At 33.7% G+C, this 25,168-nt stretch overlaps 1 protein-coding gene across 1 annotated transcript; it reads right to left on the minus strand.

Moving 5' to 3' along the window:
- Nucleotides 1–391: 391 nt before the first annotated feature.
- Nucleotides 392–24,585, minus strand: LOC149785767 (pre-mRNA-splicing factor SPF27-like). The gene is made up of 8 exons (XM_089979669.1): nt 24,428–24,585; nt 22,577–22,669; nt 18,857–18,927; nt 11,615–11,716; nt 9,586–9,696; nt 5,490–5,570; nt 1,767–1,866; nt 392–1,253 (listed from the first exon to the last, which is right to left on the minus strand). The coding sequence occupies exons 1-8, from the start codon at nt 24,500–24,502 to the stop codon at nt 1,242–1,244; spliced, it is 645 nt and encodes a 214-aa protein (XP_089835795.1). The 5' UTR covers nt 24,503–24,585; the 3' UTR covers nt 392–1,241.
- Nucleotides 24,586–25,168: the final 583 nt, after the last annotated feature.

A 25,168-nucleotide genomic window follows, 5' to 3' on the forward strand; every position in this document is an offset into this window, starting at 1 on the left:
ACGTGAGAAAGCTTGCCAGTAGTTCTCGTGGGTCGGTGGTTCTTTCCAGGCTATCCCTGGGTTCTTCCTCCACCAGTAATAATGGCTGCCATGTATAGCCTATCTTGTGCTGAAAAATGGTGTTAAACCCTACAACAACAACCTCTTGCAAGAAAGGCACTACTCCTTATTGTCGATAAATGTAAAATTGTAAATAAGATCTGTCTTCAACAGAACAGGACTTGTCAGGTCCTAACATGGTGTCATTAACAGGTTAAATCTATTTTCAGAAAACTGAAGAGTAGCTATCTTGAAAGAAATAATCAATGTTCAAGGCCAGTTGCTCATGATTTCAATGTGAAACATTGTATCATATATATAGTGTGGTAAATAATAATAAAGTAAGAAAGTATAAAGGGAAATAACTTTATTCACATGTTCTAACTATAGATGACAAAAATCTTCACATGATAATGTTGCATATACTATCAAAATTTATTATAATACATAAAAGAATTAAAATTCAGCTTTTGTTGAACACAACTGACATGAAGAGCAGTGACTTGAAGTAAAAATAAAAATTCCTTGATTAGACTTGTAACTGATAAAAGAAACTGATTGTTATATTGCTCCATACATAATGTTACAACAGAAGAGGTGTCAGTTCCATAGAATTAAATGGATTTCCTTACTAAATTTTGCATTGTTGATTCGTAGCCCAAACACAGTATAATCAAAATGTAAACAATGCTATGAAAAGGAAATACACAGTACCAAAATTACTTTTTCACTGTCAACAAAGACCGACCTTTTACAAAGTGGTATCACAAACACATAGGAAGCATTTTTTATTTTTTTAAAAATTGACAATGACTTCTTATTAGAGTAGAATCCTTATGCATGTTCTTAACATGCATATGAAATTATCACAATGTATATTCTCACTTATAAGACCCAGATCTGCCAATGCATAATGCACCCATATATATGGGTCTGTGCAGTTTATTAGGAGTAATAAGTAGAACAAACAATATAGACCCTGATCTGCAGGTGCAATATGCTATGGCAGATCAGGATCAATGTTATCTGCAGTTTAACTTGTCTTATAAGCAAGTACATACGGTACTAAAAGCAAGACTCCGTTGCCAACCTTGCAACTAGGTATCAAAAGTTATAAAAGAAACTTCTCCACCTTGTCATAAAGGCATCTTCATTATTATGTCATGTGTTTGCACAGGCCCTGAATACAAACAGATCAATATTCATCTGTTTCCCTGCAAATAAAAATGGGGGAAAAAAAATAATATCCAAGTGTGAAATTATGGAGAATTTTAAGAAAGAGATCATTTCAACTGAATGAATTCCCAGCCTTTTTATTATAACAAATATGGCACACAACTTGATTATGTTTAGCAAATCAAATGCCTTTGAAATTCTATCGCTGTAGTAAGTATACAGCAAAATATCTTTTTAGCATATTTCCGTCTAATGCAATCCACCAATTACATTTTGATGGTTACATTCGTTTTAATCCTTTATAGTGCACACTTCAGACTATCTTATAAATTTATTCTATTATACCAATTCTGCTTAAAATAAAGTTTATTTAAACTTCAACATAGTTTTGTTCTTTACATTATATCAGTAATCTTCCTGTCTGGTTTTGTTTTTTCTGTTCATATTCTGCAAGTTCCCTTTTTACATTATATCAGTAATCTTCCTGTCTGGTTTTGTTTTTTCTATTCATATTCTGCAAGTTCCCTTTTTACAGTAAATCAGTTACCTACCTGTCTAGCTTTGTTTTTCTGTTCATATTCTGCTAGTTCTCTCTCCAGCTCAACACATGCTCTTTCTATCTCATAGTTCTTACTGACAAGACCGACCCATCTGGAAAGTAGAACGATTTGGAGTTATTTTCTTACAATGGACACATCTATATCAACCTTATAAAGAATACAAAATTTTAGTGCCTATCAACGTCTATTTTTACAAATTAGTAAATTCTCAAATCAAGAAGCAGAAGAAGATATTGTATCCATCATTTGAAGTGTGTAAATTGATTTCAATAAAAGAACAAATTTTAATGATGGATTGAACAAAACCTATTAAATGGTGGAAAATTGTTTAACTCCACAAAAATTTAAATAATTATGCCAGTATCACTTTATGTATCAAATGTATGCATGTATGTATGTATGTATGTATGTATGTATGTATGTATGTATGTATGTATGTATGTATGTATGTATGTATGTATCTATGTATGTATATGTAGGTATGTATGTAGGTAGGTGTATGTGTGTGTATGTACGTAGGTATATATGCAGGTATGTATGTAATTATGTATGTATGTATGTAGGTAGGTAGATAGGTAGGTAGGTGTGTATGTGTGTGTCTGTGTGTATGAAGGTAGGTAGGTATCAGTGTTTGCCTTTCAGCACTTCTGTGCATCAGGGATGCACACTGGAGAAAACTGATGGACGCATTTTGTTGCCGTGCGGTTTTTTTTACACAAAGGATTCACATAATGTGATAAGGATTTTTTAAAATATCCAATGCTTTGGATGAGGGATGGCATCGTGTATACTTCAAGCATAGGCATTGACTGGTTCCCTGATTTGTATGCTCCCTGCGTTGCACTCCACTATTTGTGTAGTGGAGTGCAATGCAGTGAGCATAGGAAACAGGAAACCAGACTAGCAAAGGCAATGTTATGATGGAAGAGCTTCCTCATATCTCGTGAGCTCTCACACGATTTCCATCGAGCTCGGCAAGATGTCATCCAGATGTTTGATCTCAATGCTTGTTGCACTAGAAAGTGATCTCCAGATTAAAACGGCACGCACTAAGAATCATTGGCGAAGAAAATGAAAGAAGCAGACCTCAAAAGAGTAACTGTGGATCTAACTTTAATGAAAAATGGAGAAAAAAATTCTCTTGACTGGAATATGGCACATCCATTAGGATTTTGTTGGTTTTTAACTTTGCTGCAATAAAAGAAAGATCTAAAAGTTCAAGTATAACTTATTAAAAAGAAGATGAATCATTAGCCTCTTTGATTGTTTGGATAAATGTATTCTAGGACAAAGTACAATGAAACCGATGATAGTACACATTTTGTGACAGGCAGTAAATTAACTGCCAACTGGTTAAAAAGATTATTTGGCTTTTTGTATTGGCTTATATGTAATGTGTTGGTCTATAATACTGCTACAAAAAGATGTACGACTTTAAAAGAAAAATGAACTAATAAAATAATTCTTTAAATGGACAATGCATTTGTTTGTTAATTGTGCATGTTGGTTTATTTGTATCTGTATTATTTTCATTGTAATAGTTTTTATAAGAGTCATTTGGTTAAAGATGTTTTTAATGCTAATATCCTATGATCATGGACTACACTTCAAAGATGAGTCAAAAATAGTGCATACAATGTTTCATTAGTAAAATTCAAGGTTGAGTAGTATTCTAAATAAAAGCAAACATGCGATCCAACAAGGACATGAATTTGTTACAAGGGTCAGACTGGCCTAATTTTCTGCTTGGCTATAACTGGAACAGCTGATCTATTTATTGATAGATTAGTTTGAAATGCCAATGTATAGGATTTAACAGCATATCAGCACAATCATATATATATATATATATATATATATATATATATATATATATATATATATATATATATATATATATATATTACTGATCACTAGTCTATATAATACTACTACTACTAATACTACTACTAATAATAATACTGAGTACTTAGTACAGTGCCTCATCTTTAGCAGCAGTTTACTATATTAGATAACACATAAATCCATATACAACAACAAGGTTTACAAGAACAAACATGATGAAATAACAAAACAAAAACATCCTGACAACAATTAAGGAAGTAAACATTATCAAGTCTTTAAGTCTATTCTTCTAGTTGAAACAGGTGAGTTTTAAGAGCACTCTTGAATGAGATCAGTGTCCTTGTGTCTAAGATCAATGGTCTATTTGTTCAACATAGCTGGGCCTTGGTACACAAAAGAACATTGTCCATATGACAGTTTTGACGGTGGGAACAATGAGAATAAGAAAGTCAGAGGGAGACTAAGTTTCTAATAGGGTGTACACATGGGTGAGCTGAGACAGGTATAGTGGACTGAAGCCAGTCAACAAAATGTAGCCAGTGGAGGTTAAAGATCATGGGGAAGCTGTGCTCAATTTTTCATATTCTAAGGATAATCTGAGCAGCTGTTTTGAAAGTTTTTGAAGTTTCTGTAGTAGATACTAAGACAAACCAGATATAAGTAAATTGCAACAATCCAGTTTTGAATTTACTAAGGAACACATGCGGTTTAGTGTCATCATCCAAAAGAAAATTATGAGTGGAGCTAATGCGTCTCAGCTCCATCCTTGCATATGTTCATTACATGTTGGTGTAATGAGAGGATACTGTCAAGAGTGACACCTAGTTTTTGTACTGTGTGAATTTAATGTTGCTGATACTTAATATCTGAATTAGAAAGTCTTCATGTATCACTCATCTGCAGCTTGTTACACGTCATCCATGACTTCACATTATGGTTAAGTTAAACTCACAACGAAGTCTAAAAATAAACACTATAAAAGGCTTAACATAAAATTAAATGTCTGTAAAAGTGATTTTACAATCCACTGAGAACATTCAAAGATATTTAAGTTTCAAAACTGTCAGGGAAAATCACATGTCATCAAGTTCATTATTTTTCAAGAGTTCTGAAGATGTCATTACAGAGGGTAAAGACTTTTTAAACGATACTTTAATCATCTTTTATCACACAAATTAGAAAAAGTATGTTCCAGTTTTAAAGTAGTAAGATGTCAAAAAAGGATCGATAATTTAGCATCACTGTTAAAGATTTAAATGAAGCTTAAATTTCTAAAAATGACTGCATTATATCAAATGAATCGTACTCATAAACCTTTATCCACTTTTGAAATATATTCAGATTTCCAAAACCTGAAATTTAACATTTAAAAGCTAAATTTAAACTACATTTTATCAGCAAATAGTTTGTATTCCTACTTGTTTATAAAAGTGTTTAGTTTTGATGCTATGTTAATTTAAACTTATGAAACTAACAGTATATTCAGAACTGACAACATTTGAGATGGCTAAAATTAGTATTTGTCAGCATTTTTAAAACAAAACTTGCCAGCAATCTGAAAAAGTTTTAGCATCAACCGACCATTTTCATCCAAAGATGCAGACATAGTCCAGGTCTGATATCAACAGGTGAAGTAATAAAGGAATTATAACTCCAAAAATAACGATGGGTGGATGGACCTAAGGACACATAGATGGACAAATAAATTATGTATACCACCCAGTGTTCACTGAAGGGGAAGAACAAAAGATGTTGTTTTGTTTTACTATAAGTATATTCAACATAGGACACAAATGTGAACTATGATGCCATTTGACTGATATCATCTTCAGAAAGAAAAGGAAACAAATAAAAGAGACAAGTACTTACTTAGCCTCCAATTCTTTTAGCTGGCTCCCTGCCTGAGTTTGTTCATTTTTCCTCTGCCAGTTTATTTCCTGAATTTTCTTCCTATACATAAAAATGAATGGTTTTTAATCATGTGGAATAAGTGCTACATGGTTTATCAGAACTAAAGACAACTGGTAGTAGACTTTTTAAATGATTATATTAAAGTCTGACATAAAAGATCATACATAAAAGATTTTTAAGTTACATCAACTAACAAACAAGGTCTGACCCAACATGGCAAGCCCATGCTGAAAGGGGGCAATCTACAGATATTACATACATCTGACAGAGTGGTTGGTGCAAAGTGAAGTTGTTTGCATCTGCAACATACATGATTGAAAGCATGGTGGCTTACCTCTATGCTACTTTCAAGTACTGTGGCTGAAATTTCTTTATATATTGTACATGATCTAAGCATAAAACTAACCAAAATGGCTGGTCACATGTGCTTGAAAAATCAGCCTGAATTAGACTAAAATACACCATCTTTTGCAGTCATTAAAATAGGGAAAACGAATTTACCCTGAGCTTGCAATACCAATATATTCATTGGAATTATGAAGTGCTTATTTACTTTTTGGACTAAAACACTATTTTGGACTTATTCATCGGACTTTATTGTGAATCCATTCAAAGACATTCTGCATCATATTATTGTGGTCCATCAAGACTGTTAGCACATCAAAATATTCAAGACTACAGGTACATCAGCACATTCAATATTATAATTCAAGCAGAACATCATACTTCTGGACTTGTGATAGAACATTTAGGACTATCTCAAATTTAATTCACAATACTCTAAGTTCCTCTTAAATTTTCAATTTGTAAGTACAAGACAAAATTATTTGTTAAGCATTTCTACTAAACTAAATGGTTTTGCTTCTTTCTGTTACATAGTTTAAGAGTTGTATATATATATATATATATATATATATATATATATATATATATATATATATATATATATATATATATATATATATATATAGATCATAATCCAACATCAATATATTTAATTTGAACTTTAAACTACATTGAAGAAGTTCTCAAACATCACTGCTTTCCAAGTGTTCACGTAAAATTTCACATTCATTCATTCATTCATGCACCATGGCAAAATCTCTGCTAAAAAGACAACCTAACACACAAGTTAGATGGCACGCATAGTAAAGAGCATTTCTGCCAAGTTAAAACAATGGCTGGCTTAAATACTTAACAAAAGAATTTATATATGGAACAGAATTTAATGTCATAAAATTCATTCATCTCATCATTGTCTAAAAATGTCATAATTGTTACAAGTTGCTCATGTTACTGACGTTTGAAACACTTCATATGGGGCAACTTATTTTCATATGAATAGTGTGTGTGTGTGTGTGTGATTTGGATTTTTAACACAATTTTTCAGTCACATTGCTACAACATCTGCAAAATGGCAATTTATAGTGATGTCTAGCACTGGGGCATCATGCTGCAGACATGTAGCATGATGTCTCACCCAGTCACATTATCCTGACACCAGGCTGACCAGTCCTAACACTCACCTCTTAATGCTGAGTGCCAAATGACAAGTGAGGAAACTGCTAGTACCATTGTTATAAGTCTTTGGTATGACTCAGCCTGGGTTCGAACCCGTGACCTCCCACATCCAAGACAGATGCTCTAACTACTTATGCCACCAGAGTTGTCTCCACATGAACAGAGATAATTCTTCATAAGTATTGTGCAAAAGGTAAACTTTTTGTGGTTCAGCAAAAGATGTAATGTAATACACCAGTGGTATTTTTGTCCAATGATTTTAGCAGTGTCATTGAAAATATCTTACTGATGATGTCATAACAGGATGCCATTTTTGCTTTGTCACTAAAGATTATGAAACACATCAGAGGGCTCTCCAAATGAATAATCAACTTGAAACGATTTAACTTGACAGAGCCTTTTTACATCTGTTATGCGTTTAGGCTCTTACAAAAGTAACAAGAAAAAAGTGAAGACAACAAGCTTTGTAAAATTAAGCAAAAAATGTATTTCCCTAGAAAAACAAGGTAAAAAGAAGACAAAGAACTACGGTTTTACGAATCAAACCCAAAAATAATCCAAGAATTAAAAAAGAAAGTCCTAGTAATACAAAGTCCTAATGAAACTGAGTTTGAATCCCGATGTAATCCAAAATGGAAGGCAATTTCATAAGCTGGAAGAGTATAGAGTGTTATAAAGTCAATGTGAAGTGTATAAACGTCATAAAGTAAATGTGCAGTGAATAGATGTCATAAAGTAAATGTGCAGTGTATAGATGTCATAAAGTAAATGTGCAGTGTATAGATGTCATAAAGTAATTGTGCAGTGTATAAATGTTATAAAGCAAAATGTGAAGTGTATAAATGTCATAATGTAAATGTGAAGTGTATACACTATTATAAAGTAAATGAGAAGTACATAAATGTCCTAAAGTAAATGTGAAATGTATGTCCTAAAGTAAATGTGAAGTGTAAAGATGTCATGAAGTAAATGTGAAGTGTATAAATGTCATAAAGTAAATGTGAAGTGTATAGATGTCATAAAGTCAATGTGAAGGGTATAAATGTCATAAAGCAAATATGAAGTGTATATAGTGTTATAAAGTCAATGTGAAGTGTATAAATGTCATAAAGTAAATGTGCAGTGAATAGATATCATAAAGTAAATGTGCAGTGTATAGATGTCATAAAGTAAATGTGTGGTGTAGAAATGTCATGAAGCAAATGTGAAGTGTATGTATGTCATGAAGTAAATGTGCAGTGTATAGATGTCATAAAGTAAATGTGCAGTGTATAGATGTCATAAAGTAAATGTGCAGTGTATAAATGTCATAAAGTAAATGTGCAGTGTATAGATGTCATAAAGTAAAAACTGCTTGATGTAGACAGTATCAGCTATTTTTCCAGTTGCTGCCAGTATTTCATAATATTCTGAGACAATATTCTGAAACCAAACTAATTTTTAACATTCTAAAACCATCTTTCAGAAACCCTATCTATGCTTTCCCTTTATGACTTGTACTTTCCTTGCAGAGTCGAACAAGATCAGTAACATATGAGATTGGCATAAAATGTATCCAATTTGGGACATAACACTTTGACATTAACATTACACCCCCAATATAATGAAAAATAATTTGGTATTTATTTCATTCCGAGGATCTCTGCATAATTTTAAACATGTATAATTATGCATTCTCAGCAAGATGAGCACCAATGACCACTCTCTAAATGAAGAGTAGGCATTACGACTGCAATTAATCATGACATCTCAATGCCAACACAAAAAAAACTTAGTAATGTCTTAAATATTTTGCTTGAAAACTTCAGTTTTAAATTCATTTTACGTATGCTCAAGTAAAATGTTAGCAATATTATCTCATTCTTATTAACTGTAAATGACACAAAACTTAAAATATGAACATTTTATACAGCTGCACATGTACTAGCTATTTCATGACATAAAATTTTTGTACTATACTTGAATATTTGCTAGCCATGAAAAATGACTATTAGGATATGTCTTATGGCATTTATTCCACCAAAATATCAAAACAATTAGCCCTGTGGTTCTGAAGGCAACATTAACAAAAAAATATAATAAATCTTAATATGGAAATGAAATGGTTTACTAGGGAACTAACTCAAAACAATTCTGGAAGAAGATCACAAGAACATTCCTTAGAAAATCTAACTGAATTAGTAGAGTGGTTTTGTAATTCTTGAGAAGCGATTGGTAATGGACAGACAATACAGAAAAAAGATGGGTTTACAAAAGACAGATGCCATCCATACAATAAGCTCAAGTGTTCAAAACTACTGCATGACTGGCAGCATGAAACCAACTAATTTCTAAGTGAACTTGTAACTTTTAAAGGATTTTGCTTTGATACAAAAGTTCTATCCCAAAGTCCAGCAGGTTCCAAGATTTAACTCTGACCACTGATAAACATACATGGTATTTGCCAGGATGAATTTAACCATCCAAGTGCTATTCACAAGCAAAGACTACTACAAACAAGAGATAAATGGAAACACAGAACTGGTTCACTCACTTGAGTTCTTGGAGTTGTTTCTGACACTGCTCTAGCATCTTGACCAGTGTATCATTGTATGTCTTCCATGCATTTGCCCCATACTCTGAAATAAGCTCCAAATTCAGGATCCTGCAAGATAAACACATTTTCAGAGGTCAGTTGAGGAGTATCATGATTCCCATAACATAAGCAAGATGCATGTAAAAGACTTCCTCTCATAAGGATACCAGTCAATCATCGTTAATCCACATAGCTTAAGTTGGTAATTATAAACAGCAATAAGGCTATATCCTTGATCATGGATGGAATCCAACTGATGTGCTTTCCTGACAAGTATTGTTCCATATTTGTTATGGTGAAACATATCTCATATTTGGATTGGTTCATTTTTCATGAAGAATATGTATTGTACTGCCTTGTCTTAGGATTACCTGCATGTAGCTTATAAACAGTAATAAAGAATATGGAAAAATATCTCTGAATTTCCTCAAACATCCACATTTTTTCAATTAGTGTTATGGCATGTCTCGAGAAAGGCTAGATTCTGACACTCCTGGCAACATCATCTCCATCTTAGGCTAAATTCAGACACATTGGTGTCCTGACATGTGCCTGTCTTCAGAAAAGTTAGATTTAGACACATTTAGTATCCTGGCATGAGACAGTCTGGAACAAAATTTAGATTCAGACACTCCTGGTGATAGCCTGTCTATCTTAAGAAAGACTATATTAAGACACATTTAAGTATCCAGACATGAGAAAAGCTAGATATAGAATCATTTAGTGTCCTAAAATGAATCTATCTTGAGAAAGATTCAGACATGTTTACTGCCTTAGCACAAGTGTCTATCTCAAGAAAGGCTAAATTCAGATACTCTTGGTATAAATAGGTCTTAAGAAAGGCTAGATGCTGACATATTTAGCATGCTGAAAGGAATCTATGTTCAAAAAGCCAAGATTCAGACACATTTAGTGTCAAAGCATGACTTTGTCTGGAGAAAGGATAGATTCAGGCACTCCTGGCAAACGCTTGTCTGGAAAGGTGCTAGATTTAGACACAATTAATATCATAAGTCTGTCTTGAGAAAGGCTAGATTTAGACACAATTAGTGTCATAGCATAAGTCTGTCTTGAGAAAGGCTAGATTTAGACACATTTATTTCCAGCAATGTTAATAATCATTCAAAAAATTGTGTTATTTAGGCTTTCTAAAGTACTTTTCAAATGTGTCAAATAGGTAAACCCATCTATTTTTTCAGAAAATCGGAAGGGTGTACATACCTGATCTTTTTGAAACATACCTTGTAATGATAGACTTCTCAACTGGATAAATATTTGACCCTGAATAATGAGTTTGAAGCTCTAGTGTTTCCAACTAATTTACAACAGTTTATTTAAATAATATCTACAGGTAAAGTAGGTTAAAAAAAAGTCAATATTTCATGTAGGAGTTCTTGAGGGCCATATGGTCTAAGGTGCTCACATGTACAGCTGACTAACACATCTAACCTCTTTCCAAGTGAGTTTGAGTCTCAGCTCTGTCAATATGGGTATCTGAGAAAGTTTACCACTAGCTTCTCATTTAGGTGTAGATGTCCATGAGGCATATGCTTACATTGTGGATATGTAAAATCAGAGGTTGACCAAATTTCTGCTTGGACTGGTTCCCTGTTATTACTGTTACACAGCAGAGTCCAGTCAAGCTTCCTTCTGTACTAAGGCTGATTGAAGATAATGTATCAAGTTATCTTTATGGTACTGGACAAAACTAAAAGAATAGCTGGCAACAATTTGTATTCATAGTCATAAACTTTACATGAATAAAAAAGAACAACATCAACCATTATTACTCGTCCTCCTAAAATAACTGTCATTACTATTTTTATTATTATCTTATTCTTGTAATTATTATTAAAAATTACCCCAAAAAATTACTTTGGTATTATCAAAACAAATTACATATCCCTGCTAGGGAACCTGTCCAAGCAGAAAGCAAGAAAAATATGATAGCTATTTTGTGATCCGCTGGCTGTAGAGTTCAGAATACCTAAGAGCCTGGTGTTCCAACTGGGCTTGGGAGTTTTCAACGCTCTCCATCCATGCTGCCACATCAGTCATTTTACCTGCAGGAGGTGCGGGCAATTCATATCTGTCAAAGACACAAAAAGGAATCACTTCAATAAAGTATATATGACCTATATGTTTCTTAGAAAAATTGTAATTAAGAAATATGTCCACATGCTTTTTTCAAGTATTCCCTACATGTGTGTTGTACAAGTAACCCACCCCCAGGAATTGTTACCTTCGATTGCATATATTTTACCATACTGTAACAAGCTGAAAGAATATTTTTCTAAGTTTTAAGTGACTTTTCATGAAACAGTTGTCAACTGGCATAAAATTATGAATTTATCTGGGGAAAAAACACAATTATATAGGTTTTTTTTAAATATAAAAACAACTATCAGCTACAAATGAATAAAGATTTCAAATGTTTACACTACATATTTAGTAAATTCCTTGATAGAAAGGGAAGCAACTTATCTGATATCACACAAGTCCAATCATTCACCTAACTTAAACCCAATTCCTACCACCCACCCACTCCATCAGCCCCTTGTGGTGTAGGTCAAAATTCTCAGACCACAGTGCACATTTAAAACCATCTACTACGCTGATGTCCCTATTCAGCTAGCGTAGGAAGCATTGCACAACATTACACATACATATATAAATGCTCTAATCCAGATATGGGTACACAAATGCGCAGTATCAGAACAGTTGCATATTCTCTTTGAAAAGAATGGAGAAAAATATTATGAGCAGGAATCCTTGTTTAATATGAAAGTTGTCACAACCCCATGCAAATTAATTACACCAATCACTTGTCTGTCTGCGTCTCAGTAACTTCCTAACTTGCTCACAAGATCATAAGATCCTTTTTATTTTAATTTGGGAATAAACCAAACAGGTAATACTTTAAGTTGTGGTTCAGGAATTGCACCATTACGGCAAGCTGAAGGAGGAAAACTCAACCTACATTGCATCTATGTATAAAGTAATATATATATATTAATTAATTCTGCAAAACATGAATTCATGAATTCTTACTTTAGAAATTAAACAGACCAATTTATTGTTGTTGTTGTTATAGGGTTTAATGTCATTTTTCAGCACAAGATAGGCTATACATGGCCGCCAGTATAAATGGTGGAGGAAAAACCTGGGAAAACCCCTGAAAGAACCACTGACCCATGAGAAGCTACAGGCAAGCTTTCTCACATACCCACATTGGCCGAGCTTGAGACTCAAACCCAACAGAGGTGAAATAGCAGTGATCCGTAATGGTGAGTACTTTAGAGTACTTTAGACCACTTGGCCACACACAGACCAATTTAGATTACATTATGCAAAAGTTCAATCACAGTACATATCAATCCAGACTACATTATGCAAAAGTCCAATCACAGTACATGTCAATTTAGACTACATTATGCAAAAGTCCAATCACAGTACATGTCAATTACGATGTCTGCAGTGTGACAGTTTATAGTGATGTCTAGCACTGGGGCATCATGCCGCAGACATGTAGCATAATGTCCCACCCAGTCACATTATCCTGACACCAGGCCGACCAGTCCTAAAACTAACCTCTTCATGCTGAGCCCCAAGCGAGGCAGCTGTTAGTACCATTTTTGTAAGTCTTTGGTATGACTCAGCCGAGGATTGAACCCATGACCTCCTGCATCTGAGGCGGATGCTCTAACCACTAGGCCACCAGAGCGGTTCCAAATCATAGTACATGTCAATTTAGACTACATTACCAGTATGCAAAAGTCCAATCATAGTACATGTCAATTTAGACTACATTATGCAAAAGTCCAATCATACTGCATGTCAAGTCCAATCATCGTATATGTCAATTAAAACTAAATTCTGCAAAAGTCCAATCATAATACTTGTCAATTTAGGCTACACTATGCATAAGTCCAACCATACTACTTGTCAATTTAGGCTACATAATGCAAAAGTCCAATCATCATATTTGTCAATTTAAACTACATTCTACAAAAGTATAATCTTAGTAGATGTCAAATACTATCAGATCACTTTAAATTTACAAGTTCTGTTTATCTTTGGATATTAATGAAGAATTAAAAGAATATAAACTAAAATTATCAGTGTATAAACTTCTGTTTTGACAAAAGTTTGCTCAGTCCAATGTAAAAAGACTAGGGCATCAAACACATGGCTTGACCCCCTCCCCCAAATACACTCATATGTTAATTTTCACTGACCCATTGAGAGACATCAATTTTGTCTACATAATGGTCTGTCAAGATAATTGATAATTACACACACAATAAATTCTGTACTCAGGGAGTACTCCATCAGTCCATATGATCGATAATTTCTGATAATTGAAATCTGGTTAGTCGACACTTCACTGTAATGCAATTAATCACTATGCAGGTAAATCCTATGTTGCCACATATTGTTATCTTTAACGTCCCTTAAATAATGACAATCTAATTAAATGATTAATGGCCTCCAGCTCTTTACAACACATGACAGTCACTGTCATCACAGAGACATCCAGATGAATGTTTAGACTAATTACTTGTTGAAATCACACAGAATTTTTCTGGATCAAAGAAAGACAAATTAGGCTGCTGCTTCTATTAATGTTACAAAACATACAGTGATAAAGTTGACAGGTTCCTATATACTCCTTGTTTTTGTTTTTTGTATTTTTTACTGTAAATTTTGGGAACTGTGCCAACAGTGTTCATTTTTAAATACCACAGAGTTTGATACCCATGTTAACTGTCTTGTGATATCCTCAGTGTTGTGTATGCTTACTTTATAAAAAAAATTGTGAAAGTGTCCAACTCATTACAAAAAGAATGCTGGTTTGATACCTGTCAAGGCCAGCCCAGGTCAGCTGCCTCTATGGGTCTTTGGAAAAGACAAACAGCTTCCATTTCATCAGCATTATCAAGTCAGTAAAGTATTAAAAGTGTCATTAAAACAAACTAGTGCAAGCCTACTTTTACAACTTTCTATTGTTCATCATACAACTTTAACATTTAAAATTTGTTTACCAAAAGTTCATAAACTTGCCAAAAATATTTATTCACTAATATTTTGTGAATTGCTTGTTACTCTGCAGAATCAAACTTTACTAGACCATAAGTATTGATTACTCAGTAGAATCAGACTTTACCAGACCATAAGTATTGATTACTCAGTAGAATCAGACTTTACCAGACCATAAGTATTGATTACTCAGTAGAATCAGACTTTACCAGACCATAAGTATTGATTACTCAGTAGAATCAGACTTTACCAGACCATAAGTATTGATTACTCAGTAGAATCAGACTTTACCAGACCATAAGTATTGATTACTCAGTAGAATCAGACTTTACCAGACCATAAGTATTGATTACTCAGTAGAATCAGACTTTACCAGACCATAAGTATTGATTACTCAGTAGAATCAGACTTTACCAGACCATAAGTATTGATTACTCAGTAGAATCAGACTTTACCAGACCATAAGCATTGATTACTCAGTAGAATCAGACTTTACCAGACCATAAGCATTGATTACTCAGTAGAATCAGACTTTACCAGACCATAAGTATTGATTACTCAGTAGAATCAGACTTTACCGGACCATAAGCATTGATTACTCAGCACAATCTAACTTAACCCAACCATACATTGATTGCTCAGCAGAATCTCAGTTTATCTTTATATTTTTAGGACAACTTTTATTCTGTGCTATATAGCCAATATTGTGTTGGTATGTCATTCAACCATGTACATACATACATATATGTATATATATATATATATATATATATATATATATATATATATATATATATATATACACGTACATACATGAACACACACACACATACATGTCTGCAGCTTCAGGGCATAAAAGACAAAACAGTACAAAAGAGAACAATACTTTTCATTGGTACTGATGTAGAGGTACTATATAGAGTTGAAACAAACCATAACATAATTTTGTTTTTGTTTTCAATTCTTTTTAAACTCCCTGTTCTTGAAATCTGATTCAGAAGCTAGTATTACTGTCCACACTATAAAGCCAGATTTAAGATAAGATTTATTTAACATCAGCATGATTTAAAACAACAATTCAACAAAAGCTCTATGTAGTTGTGCAGACAATACAAAAAAAAGTATGGACCACTTTGATGCCGTAAGTGGTTAGAGCATCAGCCTCATATGAAGGAGGTTGCAGGTTCAAACCCTGGCAGTCATACCAAAGACTTATGAAAATGGTATTAGCAGCTGCGTCGCTTGGTGCTCAGGATTAAGAGGTTTGTGTAAGGACTGGTCAGCCTGGTGTCAGAATAATGTGACCGGGTGGGACATAATGCTACATATCTACGACATGATGCCCCAGTGGTATATCACTATAAACTGCCACACTACTGACGTTGTAGCGATATGACTGTAAAATGTTAAAGCTACATTAAAAATCCAAATCTCACACAAAACAAATGAGTTATTTTACTGAATACAAGTCAGGGGCTTTGAATAATGATGGGGTGACAGCCAGTATTAGAAACATAGTTCATTCAATAATTACCTTGATTAGCCACTACAGCTCACATGAACAGCATGCAGATCACTCAGCTAATTCCTACATTCATTCATTCATTTGCATGTACAATACAATTAATCTGTTCAGGGTAACCTATCACAATATACAATACTTAGTAATAGGCTTTCTGTGTAGTCTAGGATTAGGATGTATGTAGCATTTAAAAATCTGTGTGGTCATGAGCTAAACACAAATACATAACCTAATGTTAATAAGACAGTATGTCTGTCACAGTGACCTAATGTTAATAATATGTCTGTCACAGTGACCTAATGTTAATAATATGTCTGTCACAGTGACCTAATGTTAATAATATGTCTGTCACAGTGACCTAATGTTAATAATATGTCTGTCACAGTGACCTACCTAATGTTAATAATGTGTCACAGTGACCTAATGTTAATAATATGTCTGTCACAGTGACCTAATGTTAATAATATGTCTGTCACAGTGACCTTCGTTGGTTGTCAGTGCAGAGTACTAACAGATGTAACAATTATCAAGTTTTATGATTCAATCATAAATAGTATCCAATAAATTATTTTTAAAACACAAAATTTTAACAAAGTCACTAAAGCATGAAATTTAGGTCACAGAGATCTTTTTTTTCAATATGAGTGTAACACTAAACAAGATGCATTCCCTAAACAAGTTTCATAAATCCATGTAAATCAGTATACATACAGCATGCCAAAAACTCATATTCTAACTAAGTGCTAAAAATTAACCAATACCATAAAAGATTAAATACAGGTCACTATAAACTTCTTTTGTTGCATGGGCATTTCAGGAAGCACTAAACAGAATCGGGCAAAGTCCATATGCCTGCATGCAACAATTCAGAATAAAGTCCACCTGATGCAAAATATGACAATGCAATCATCGACATGTATATACTTTTATGCTTATTCGAGGACAGAAAAACGGTGTAAATAAAATATCTGCATGACAAACATTTCCTTAGATTATTTCACATCTAGCCACACTGCTTCAATGAGTAACAAAGGGACTGATGCCCTACTAACCAAAAAGAATGTCCATGAAGTCAAGATAAGACGATTTCTTATTTTTTTATCAGGTTTCTTTACTCAAGATATAACAATATGTACAGTGTGCAAAACAAACTTGAGCTAATTGCAGAAGTTTACCATCAACATACAATATACATGTACCTACAGAATTAGCACCTTTAGCCCCTCCACAGGTGGTAGGTGCTTTGAAATCTATTTCAAACTGTTGCCTATGGCTTAGGAGGAAATAAAAGCTAAGTTGCCTTAAGGTTATAAATATGTAAATGCTTTCACTTATGTTGAAACTAAGTCACTTTGTTGGAGGTAGCCAAAATTATATGATGTTTACTATGCATCAGACAAAATTCAATAATTATTCTTGCTGTTGGTCAAAATATCTGGTCCTAATGCACTATATTGCTTCCAAATTAACAAATAATTACTTTAATATGTTGAGGTCAATATCATTTTGTGTACAGTATTTATGTTCCACTGCTATAACACAGGCAGTTACCAGGACTTTATTTACATATGCCAAGTAAATATGCCTGAATAATCTACCCCTGAATTATCAACCTACATGACTAAAATCAATTCTCCAAAATGCAGCATGCAGGACAAATTGCATGCTATTGCATGCTTTCAAAATATTAATCTACATTAAACATTTCTTAATGAATATTCTAACTGAAATGAGGAGATGGCCTCTCATGTGGAGGAACAAGTTCAAAATGGTAACCACTGTGCCACTGCAGCTCTATAGTTTGACTCTACATCCCAGTTTTTTCGTACCCCTCTACTGATTTCAATAATGGAAACATTTAATGTGATAAAAAGTGCAATGAACTTAGTCGATTCATTCATTGATTTACAATTTCTAACTGACCGTGAGTAGAGTGTCCCTAACACCGTGATCGTCTGCGCGTTTCATGCTTAACAGAAGTTTTCAATATAATAGACAGACGTGCCCAAGATCCATTTCCAGCAAAGAGGTCTGTACACAATTACAGATGTACATTCATATGTCGTCTGCTTCTGATATGAACAGTGTCGAATCAAGCAAAGGAAAAGAATGACAACAAATTTGCCTTTAAATGTGGATTTAACAAGCGGTTTAATTTCTATGTTCATGTGTGCAAAGGGATATAATTCCAAACTCTCAACGTAATGGTAATTTACGGAATTATCTGGCAGTTACCGAATAGGTGAACTACATCATTATGTCATCTGATGGAAATAAACTAGCCCATAGTGAACTCAATATGTCGCCATGTTAGTATGGAAAATCAGTTAAGCATGAAAGGTGCACGGGATGCCAGTATTACTGCCATTCTGATCACGGTCAGGTTAGATTATATAAATCAATGATTCAGTTGACTTAGTTCTGTGCACTTTTATCACATCAAACGTTTTCGTTATTGAAATCAGTAGGGGGGTACAAACAAACGGGGATGTATAGTCAGACTATAGTTTCTATTAATTGCCTCTCCCATAGACCTATTCCAAATCTCCAACACTGCAGGGGGATGACAAAAGATTAAATGTTGTACTTTTCTGGTTTGAGACAAGATTTCAGGAGGTGGTCTCTCTTGGTAAGGGGTCACATAAGGGAGTTAGCTATAATGTTTACCTTTTCATGCTCAGCATATCCATGGGCAGCCTTGCCTGGAGCCTCTCAAACTCTGCCTTAATCATCTCTGTCTGAAATATATAGTAAAGTGCATCGTTTGTTTCAGTTTTCATCAGTGCTGGATGAACATAAAATTGTCTCTCTCTGCAAAAAAAAAATCTCAATACATGTACAACATGCAAGGAATAATAAACACAACTTTCAATCCAAGATGACAAAGATTTGGGAAAGTGACAATTTTTCAGAATACCTGATTATATTGAGAGACTATCCTGTAAACTGTATATCTATTCTTGATCAAATTTATGCTACGCTCAACTAGACAGTGTACTGTAACTACTTTTAATTCCTTCGAGCCTCCCATCTTTAAATTAGATCTATGTAAGCAAAATATTTGATTGAAGTTACTCAAGTATAAACAAGGGTCAAACTTTAAGCAAAATTAAAGAACAAAATTAACAAGATGACAGTAACCTACATCCCTGCCTTGTCCAAATATCTGCTAAGTGACAGTAGGATTAGTTAAAGATTTCTTATATACTAAGTTTGTATTTACAAAGTATATTGGGTCATGTTAGACATCATTGGTGTGTACTTATTTAAATTGGGTAAAATTCAATATTGGTAATTTAGCTTCTGGAGACATGTGGGTGGGTAAAAACAAATATAAAAATCAGCATGTACTTTTCTGTGCATCTTTTTCAATGAAGAATTCCCAAAAGCAAAAGACAGAGCTTGACACAACTATATATATATATATAAAGTTTGGGATTTTTTCTCTCTCCAGAAATGAAAATTGAGTCTGATGGATACATGAACAGATCAATGGAAAAAGCAACAAAGATTTCTCAATAAGACAGTAATATCTAGACTGCAAGCCTGATAATATATACCAAGTGTTACAGGGTTGTTAATGAATGAAGGAGTTTTGCTTCAGAAACAAAGAGTGAGTAATGGACAAAATCATATTTATAAATTGAAGAATTCCTAACAGCACAAGCACGTCTAGACCAATTTTTTTACAATATGTGTATTACACTTCATTAAGATATGTTGAATAATTTCGGAGTTGTGCTCTAGAAATGCAACTGTGAATGATGGCTGGATGCATGAACAGACAAATGAAAGAAAACATTACAAATATTGCAACTGAAAAAAGGTGCATTTACACGAGTAGTCTAAATCATCATAAAGATACAGTAAAAACTGTTATGATGAGTGACCTATGCTATAAGCAACCACCTGTTATTTCCGACCACAATCATAATGCATGGACTGATTTTATTTTATAAATGCTGTTATGAGCATCACCTGCTGAATGTGACCAGTGACCACTATGTCTTGGCAAAATATGCATTTTGACACTGCTACAAATCACTGCATTGCAACAAATCTGATCGAAACCAGTGACCTTGACTTAATCCTTTGTAAACACAAGAGCTCAGGACACATGTAGTATGCAAACAAAGTGCACATTAAATAACACTATAGTTGAACAACCATATAGTGAGATAAACACCACTATCATTTAATCCTTGGTAACAAAGACCGCATAAACAGTAAAGATTGTTCTAATAAGGTATTTATAATTTAAAACATTGGCTAGCTACCAGTCATGTGAAATTTACAAGTCCAGCGTATGGTGTCATTTGTAATCTGCAGTAAAGTACATGTCATTAACCGCCATTGTAGTGCCGAAGTCATGTGAATAGCCAGTAAGATTAACCATTTTTTCATCAAAGGGAGTAATGATGGACATATGCAGTCAATTTAGAAGTTTGTATTTTTTCTTTATCTTTGTGAAAACCCACACAATGCCAGTAGTCCTAATGTCCCAGTGAGAAATCTTTTAAAAGGGCTTCAGTGTAGGGCTGAGTTGTCTTTCCAGTTAATCTGTAATGCCTGGGGGTGGGTGGGTGAATGAGCTCTTTGATTTTAATACTAGTAAGTGTGAATCATTTCCGGATACTTTTTTTAATTTTATTTCTTTTATTACAGTGTTTCACCAAGCCACCATCTGTTTGCCCGGGTGCAGATGGTTGTAACCTTTGTGTATCAAGCTACAACACTGGTGATTTAAACTTCATTGCAAAATAAATGCATTGTTTCTTGATGAGTTAATTATGTCTTTTGGTTTCATTCATTGGTATATAATATATATTTATTCCACATTTCCCCAAAACCTGATAAAAACCGAAATACAACATGGCAATCCCAAACTTTTGCTCCTTTGCTCAGAAATGGAGATACATGTTCAGCCCAAACAGCCGAGTAAAAAATGTCAACAAAGAAGTATAATGGATTTCTTAAAGAAAAGTGATTAAGTGCATAGAATAAGATATACACGTATATAGCTAACTGTGCAGTTTTTGTTACATTTGAAACAACTCTAAAATTTATGGCCATGTGAAGTTACCTTATGGATATGATAAATGTTACCTTTGTTCATTTCACAAATCATACATGTACATGTACTAATATATGTATATATTCATGTAACGTTCAAATATAAATTTGATTCAAGTTGTTTGATAGATGTATATCTTTATTATATAAAGTTTTTTGAGAGGAATGGATGCAATATTTAACAAGATTTATGAATAAAGGATATGATACATGTACAGTGAGTATGGGTATTATTTATTTTTCAACAATGCTAACTACTGACCCTGGAAACTAGTCCATTTTCAAGCACTTCTTATGGGAGACCACTTTTGGCTGGCAGAAGGGGTGGTCTCTCATAACATGTTTTACTGTATATCTTAAACAGTTTTGTACTTTTGCTCCTGAGACAAAATGTGTGGATAATGGATAGACAGAGACATGAATAAAAACATTTAAAATACTGAAACTGAAAGAATTAAGAATAACCAAAAAGAAGACCTGCAAGTGTATAATATTTACAGTATACCAAGTTTCAAAGATATCTTGCAGAATAATTTTGTTATATTCAAAAAACTGGAAGTGTGAATTATGGATGCATGAGCCAACAAAAGGACAAAAACATTTAAAACAATGAAAGTGGACAATTCTGAATGGCTCTTATGAAAAATGACGGTGTAATGACAAACTACACCTTCAAATACTGTTGATGCATACATGATAACAGCAGCCTTACGAAAATTAATGAAAACTTGGTATCGTTAAATGTAAAACTGGCAAATCATGCTACCAAGATCTCTGAAATTTGGTACATATATTAGACTAGTATTTTAATGGGAAAAAATAACTATTATCCATTAGAGTAAAAGATGGTGAGAGGAGTTTATTAAATTATTAAAACAACTCAATAACATTAGAATTGGGTAAGCGAAAGTACTTGAATACTAGCATAATGTCTAATGATTTATACTTCTCAGTCATAATCAGCAATGATGGAAAAGAATCACTGTACCACATAAATAAAAGCTGCCAACACCAAATATGTGCAGTTGGTGGCCAACAAGAACAACACTGTATTTTAACTGACCCATGGTTGCCAATCCTAAAATTTTCTAAAACTGAGGACTTGCTTGATTTTATTTTACCCCCAAATGCATTAACAACAATCAGAATAATTAGCATGATACATGGGACAGGGGGAAGAAAGGTTAAGGCTTAGCACTTTCCCAATCTTATAAATAGTAATAGTGTGGATAAGCTGCTACAGCCCCCTCCCCAAAAAAGACCAGAAACTTGAAAGTTGACTATAAATACTGTAAAATACTCCTATGGTCTAACCTCAAATGCATTGTAGTTTGGAGCAGGCAAATATTCCAAGTAGTTCTTGGTTGGTCGATATCTCCTCGTTTCTTCCTCCACAAGGGCAAGGGCCTGAAATACAAACATAATGTTCACCAATCAAGTCTAGGAACAAGTGAAAAAACAAGTAGGAAAAACATTTTTCCTTGTTCCTTGTTCAATGCTACATTCATAAAGAATGTAATCAGTAAGCAGAAAAGATAAAACATACAAGAAATTTTTAAAGATGATTTATGCAGGGTGTTTTTAGGGAAAACAAAATTTAGTCTAAATGAAAGCATTAGACTTGGATGTCTCAAAAGCTCGAGATCAATACTGACAGATATAGTCCTAAAGTAAGACACCTCCCCTGATATTTGTGTTTTTTACTTACTGCCTATCATGTTCTGAGGTCAACTAACATCAGAATGAGAAGTCAAATTTTCAGGAATTTCTCAAACACTTACCATCCCATATCAACGCTTTTTTACAAATTAAAATCATGTTGCTTTAGTTGAACTTTACTTACTTTTATGTCTTTTTTCTAATAAATTCAAATTCTGACAGAAACAAAAAAAAAGCTTGTTTTCAAGTTCCATTGACCTACAAACTAGTTGGCTGGAATGTAATAGAAGCCAGGAATGCTGAACTCGGTTAAAAGTATCTTGAATGAAATGTAGCTATCTATACAATTTATTCAATATTAATCTGATTTTGGCATTCCCTGCTTCCATTGCATTCCAGCCAACTGAACTGTTATTTTGCTTCTGTCAAAATTCGAATTTATTAGAATAAGTAAAGTTCGACTAATGCAATATGATTTTGAAGAAAAGTGCCAATATGGGCTGCCAAGTGTGTGAGATATTCCTGAAAATTTTACTTCTTGTTCCGATGTTAGTCAACCTCGAAACACTCTACACAGCGCCATTATTTGGGCAGCAAGAAGACAACCACTAAACAGAAATATCAGGGCAATGTCTTACACTGTAGGACTATGGAACATTGTTCTACAAAACTGTTGAGTATGCTAGTCAAGCATTTAAATACCGGGAGTGCATCACTTACAGCTTTTAAGTATCATACATGCGTGCAAAATGAGTTATTTTTTACAGGGCAATCGCCTTTTTATTATGCCATTGGAGCAAAATCTCGCTATAGATGGAACCCTGGGGCTAGCTAGTCCTACATGTATGACCTTGATGCTGATATTTAAGTTTTGGGTGTGAAGGTCTTACAGCCTAAATAACGTTTAAGTGTAGCATGTTTTGATGTCGACTAAAATCGTTACGAAAGTCAAATTTTCAGGAATATTTCACACAACTTACAACTAACGTAATGACGCTTTTCTACAAAGTAAAGTCAATGTTTTAATCAGACTTTACTTACTCTGATGTCTTTTCTCTAATAAATTCAGATGCTCACAAAAGAAAAGGACCTGAATTCAAGTTTTGTTGACCTACAATTCATTTGGCTGGAAAGCGATGAAAACCGGGAATGCCGAAATTGGGTTAAGTTTAAATGTTATTCTCTAACAAAATGAATGAAAATTATATTATGACTGTTGGAACTGTATGCAACTGAAACTTTGATTCCTTATTCCGATGTCAACGACACCGGAACACGCTATACAAAGCCGTTATTTGGATAGTAAGACATAGCACTAAAACAAAAACAACATGTTCTGTCTTACATTGTAGGACTAGAGGCTAGCATGCTCGGAAATACGTGATCACCAGAAACATACTACTGAACGGCAAGTCAAACGGAGAGATATAGCTGTCATTGTTTATAAGTTTATTTTGCACATGAAGAAGGAATTCATTACAGGAAAACAATAATCTATAAACTCACCGCCTCTCTAACACCGGTTTCGTCATAACCTTGGTCATAGTAAGGTAATGCGTCTACAACGACTTCTCCGGCCATGACGACTCAAAGAATAACACCGCAGTCTTCCAAATGATAACATCCGGTTTTTACTAATAACCGGCTGTAACTTATATAGTACTTACTCCGTACAAAAACGAATTACACGTTTATACGGTTAGGTGAACTGTAGTGCTTTGACATTAATACTGAAAGAAAAAATGTTCATTGTTCACAGGTCTAACTGAACAATATGTTCTCTCATTGCTTAGAAAGTATAAAAGAGCGAAAAGGTTGTAAATGTAGAAATTCCTGACAAAAAAAGAGATACACAAATATTCTTTATAAAATGTGCTATACCTTTTCATACAATTATTAATTTCCAGAACTACTAACTAGAAACAATGACAAAATAATAATAAAAATATCTGTATATTTTATTTTATTTATCTTACCTAATCTACTTTTCTTGAAATAACATAATCTGATCATGACTTTTTTTGTTGTTGTTCCCCTTTTCTTTCTTATGAATGCTCCAGTGGCCTAATTGGTTTGAACATCCTCAGCAGAGTCTTACATTTTTTTAATAAAAATGGTACTTACAGCTGCTCCGCTAGATGCTCAGCATTAAGAGGTTAGTGTTAGGTCTGGTTGGACTGGTGTCAGGATAATGTGACTGGGTGGGACATAATGCTACATGTCTGTGGCATGATGCCCCAGTCCTAG

Source organism: Sinohyriopsis cumingii, chromosome 13 (genome assembly GCF_028554795.1).
Source record: "Sinohyriopsis cumingii isolate HCF-2022 chromosome 13, ASM2855479v2, whole genome shotgun sequence".
In the NCBI taxonomy this organism is placed as follows: Eukaryota; Metazoa; Mollusca; class Bivalvia; order Unionida; family Unionidae; genus Sinohyriopsis; species Sinohyriopsis cumingii.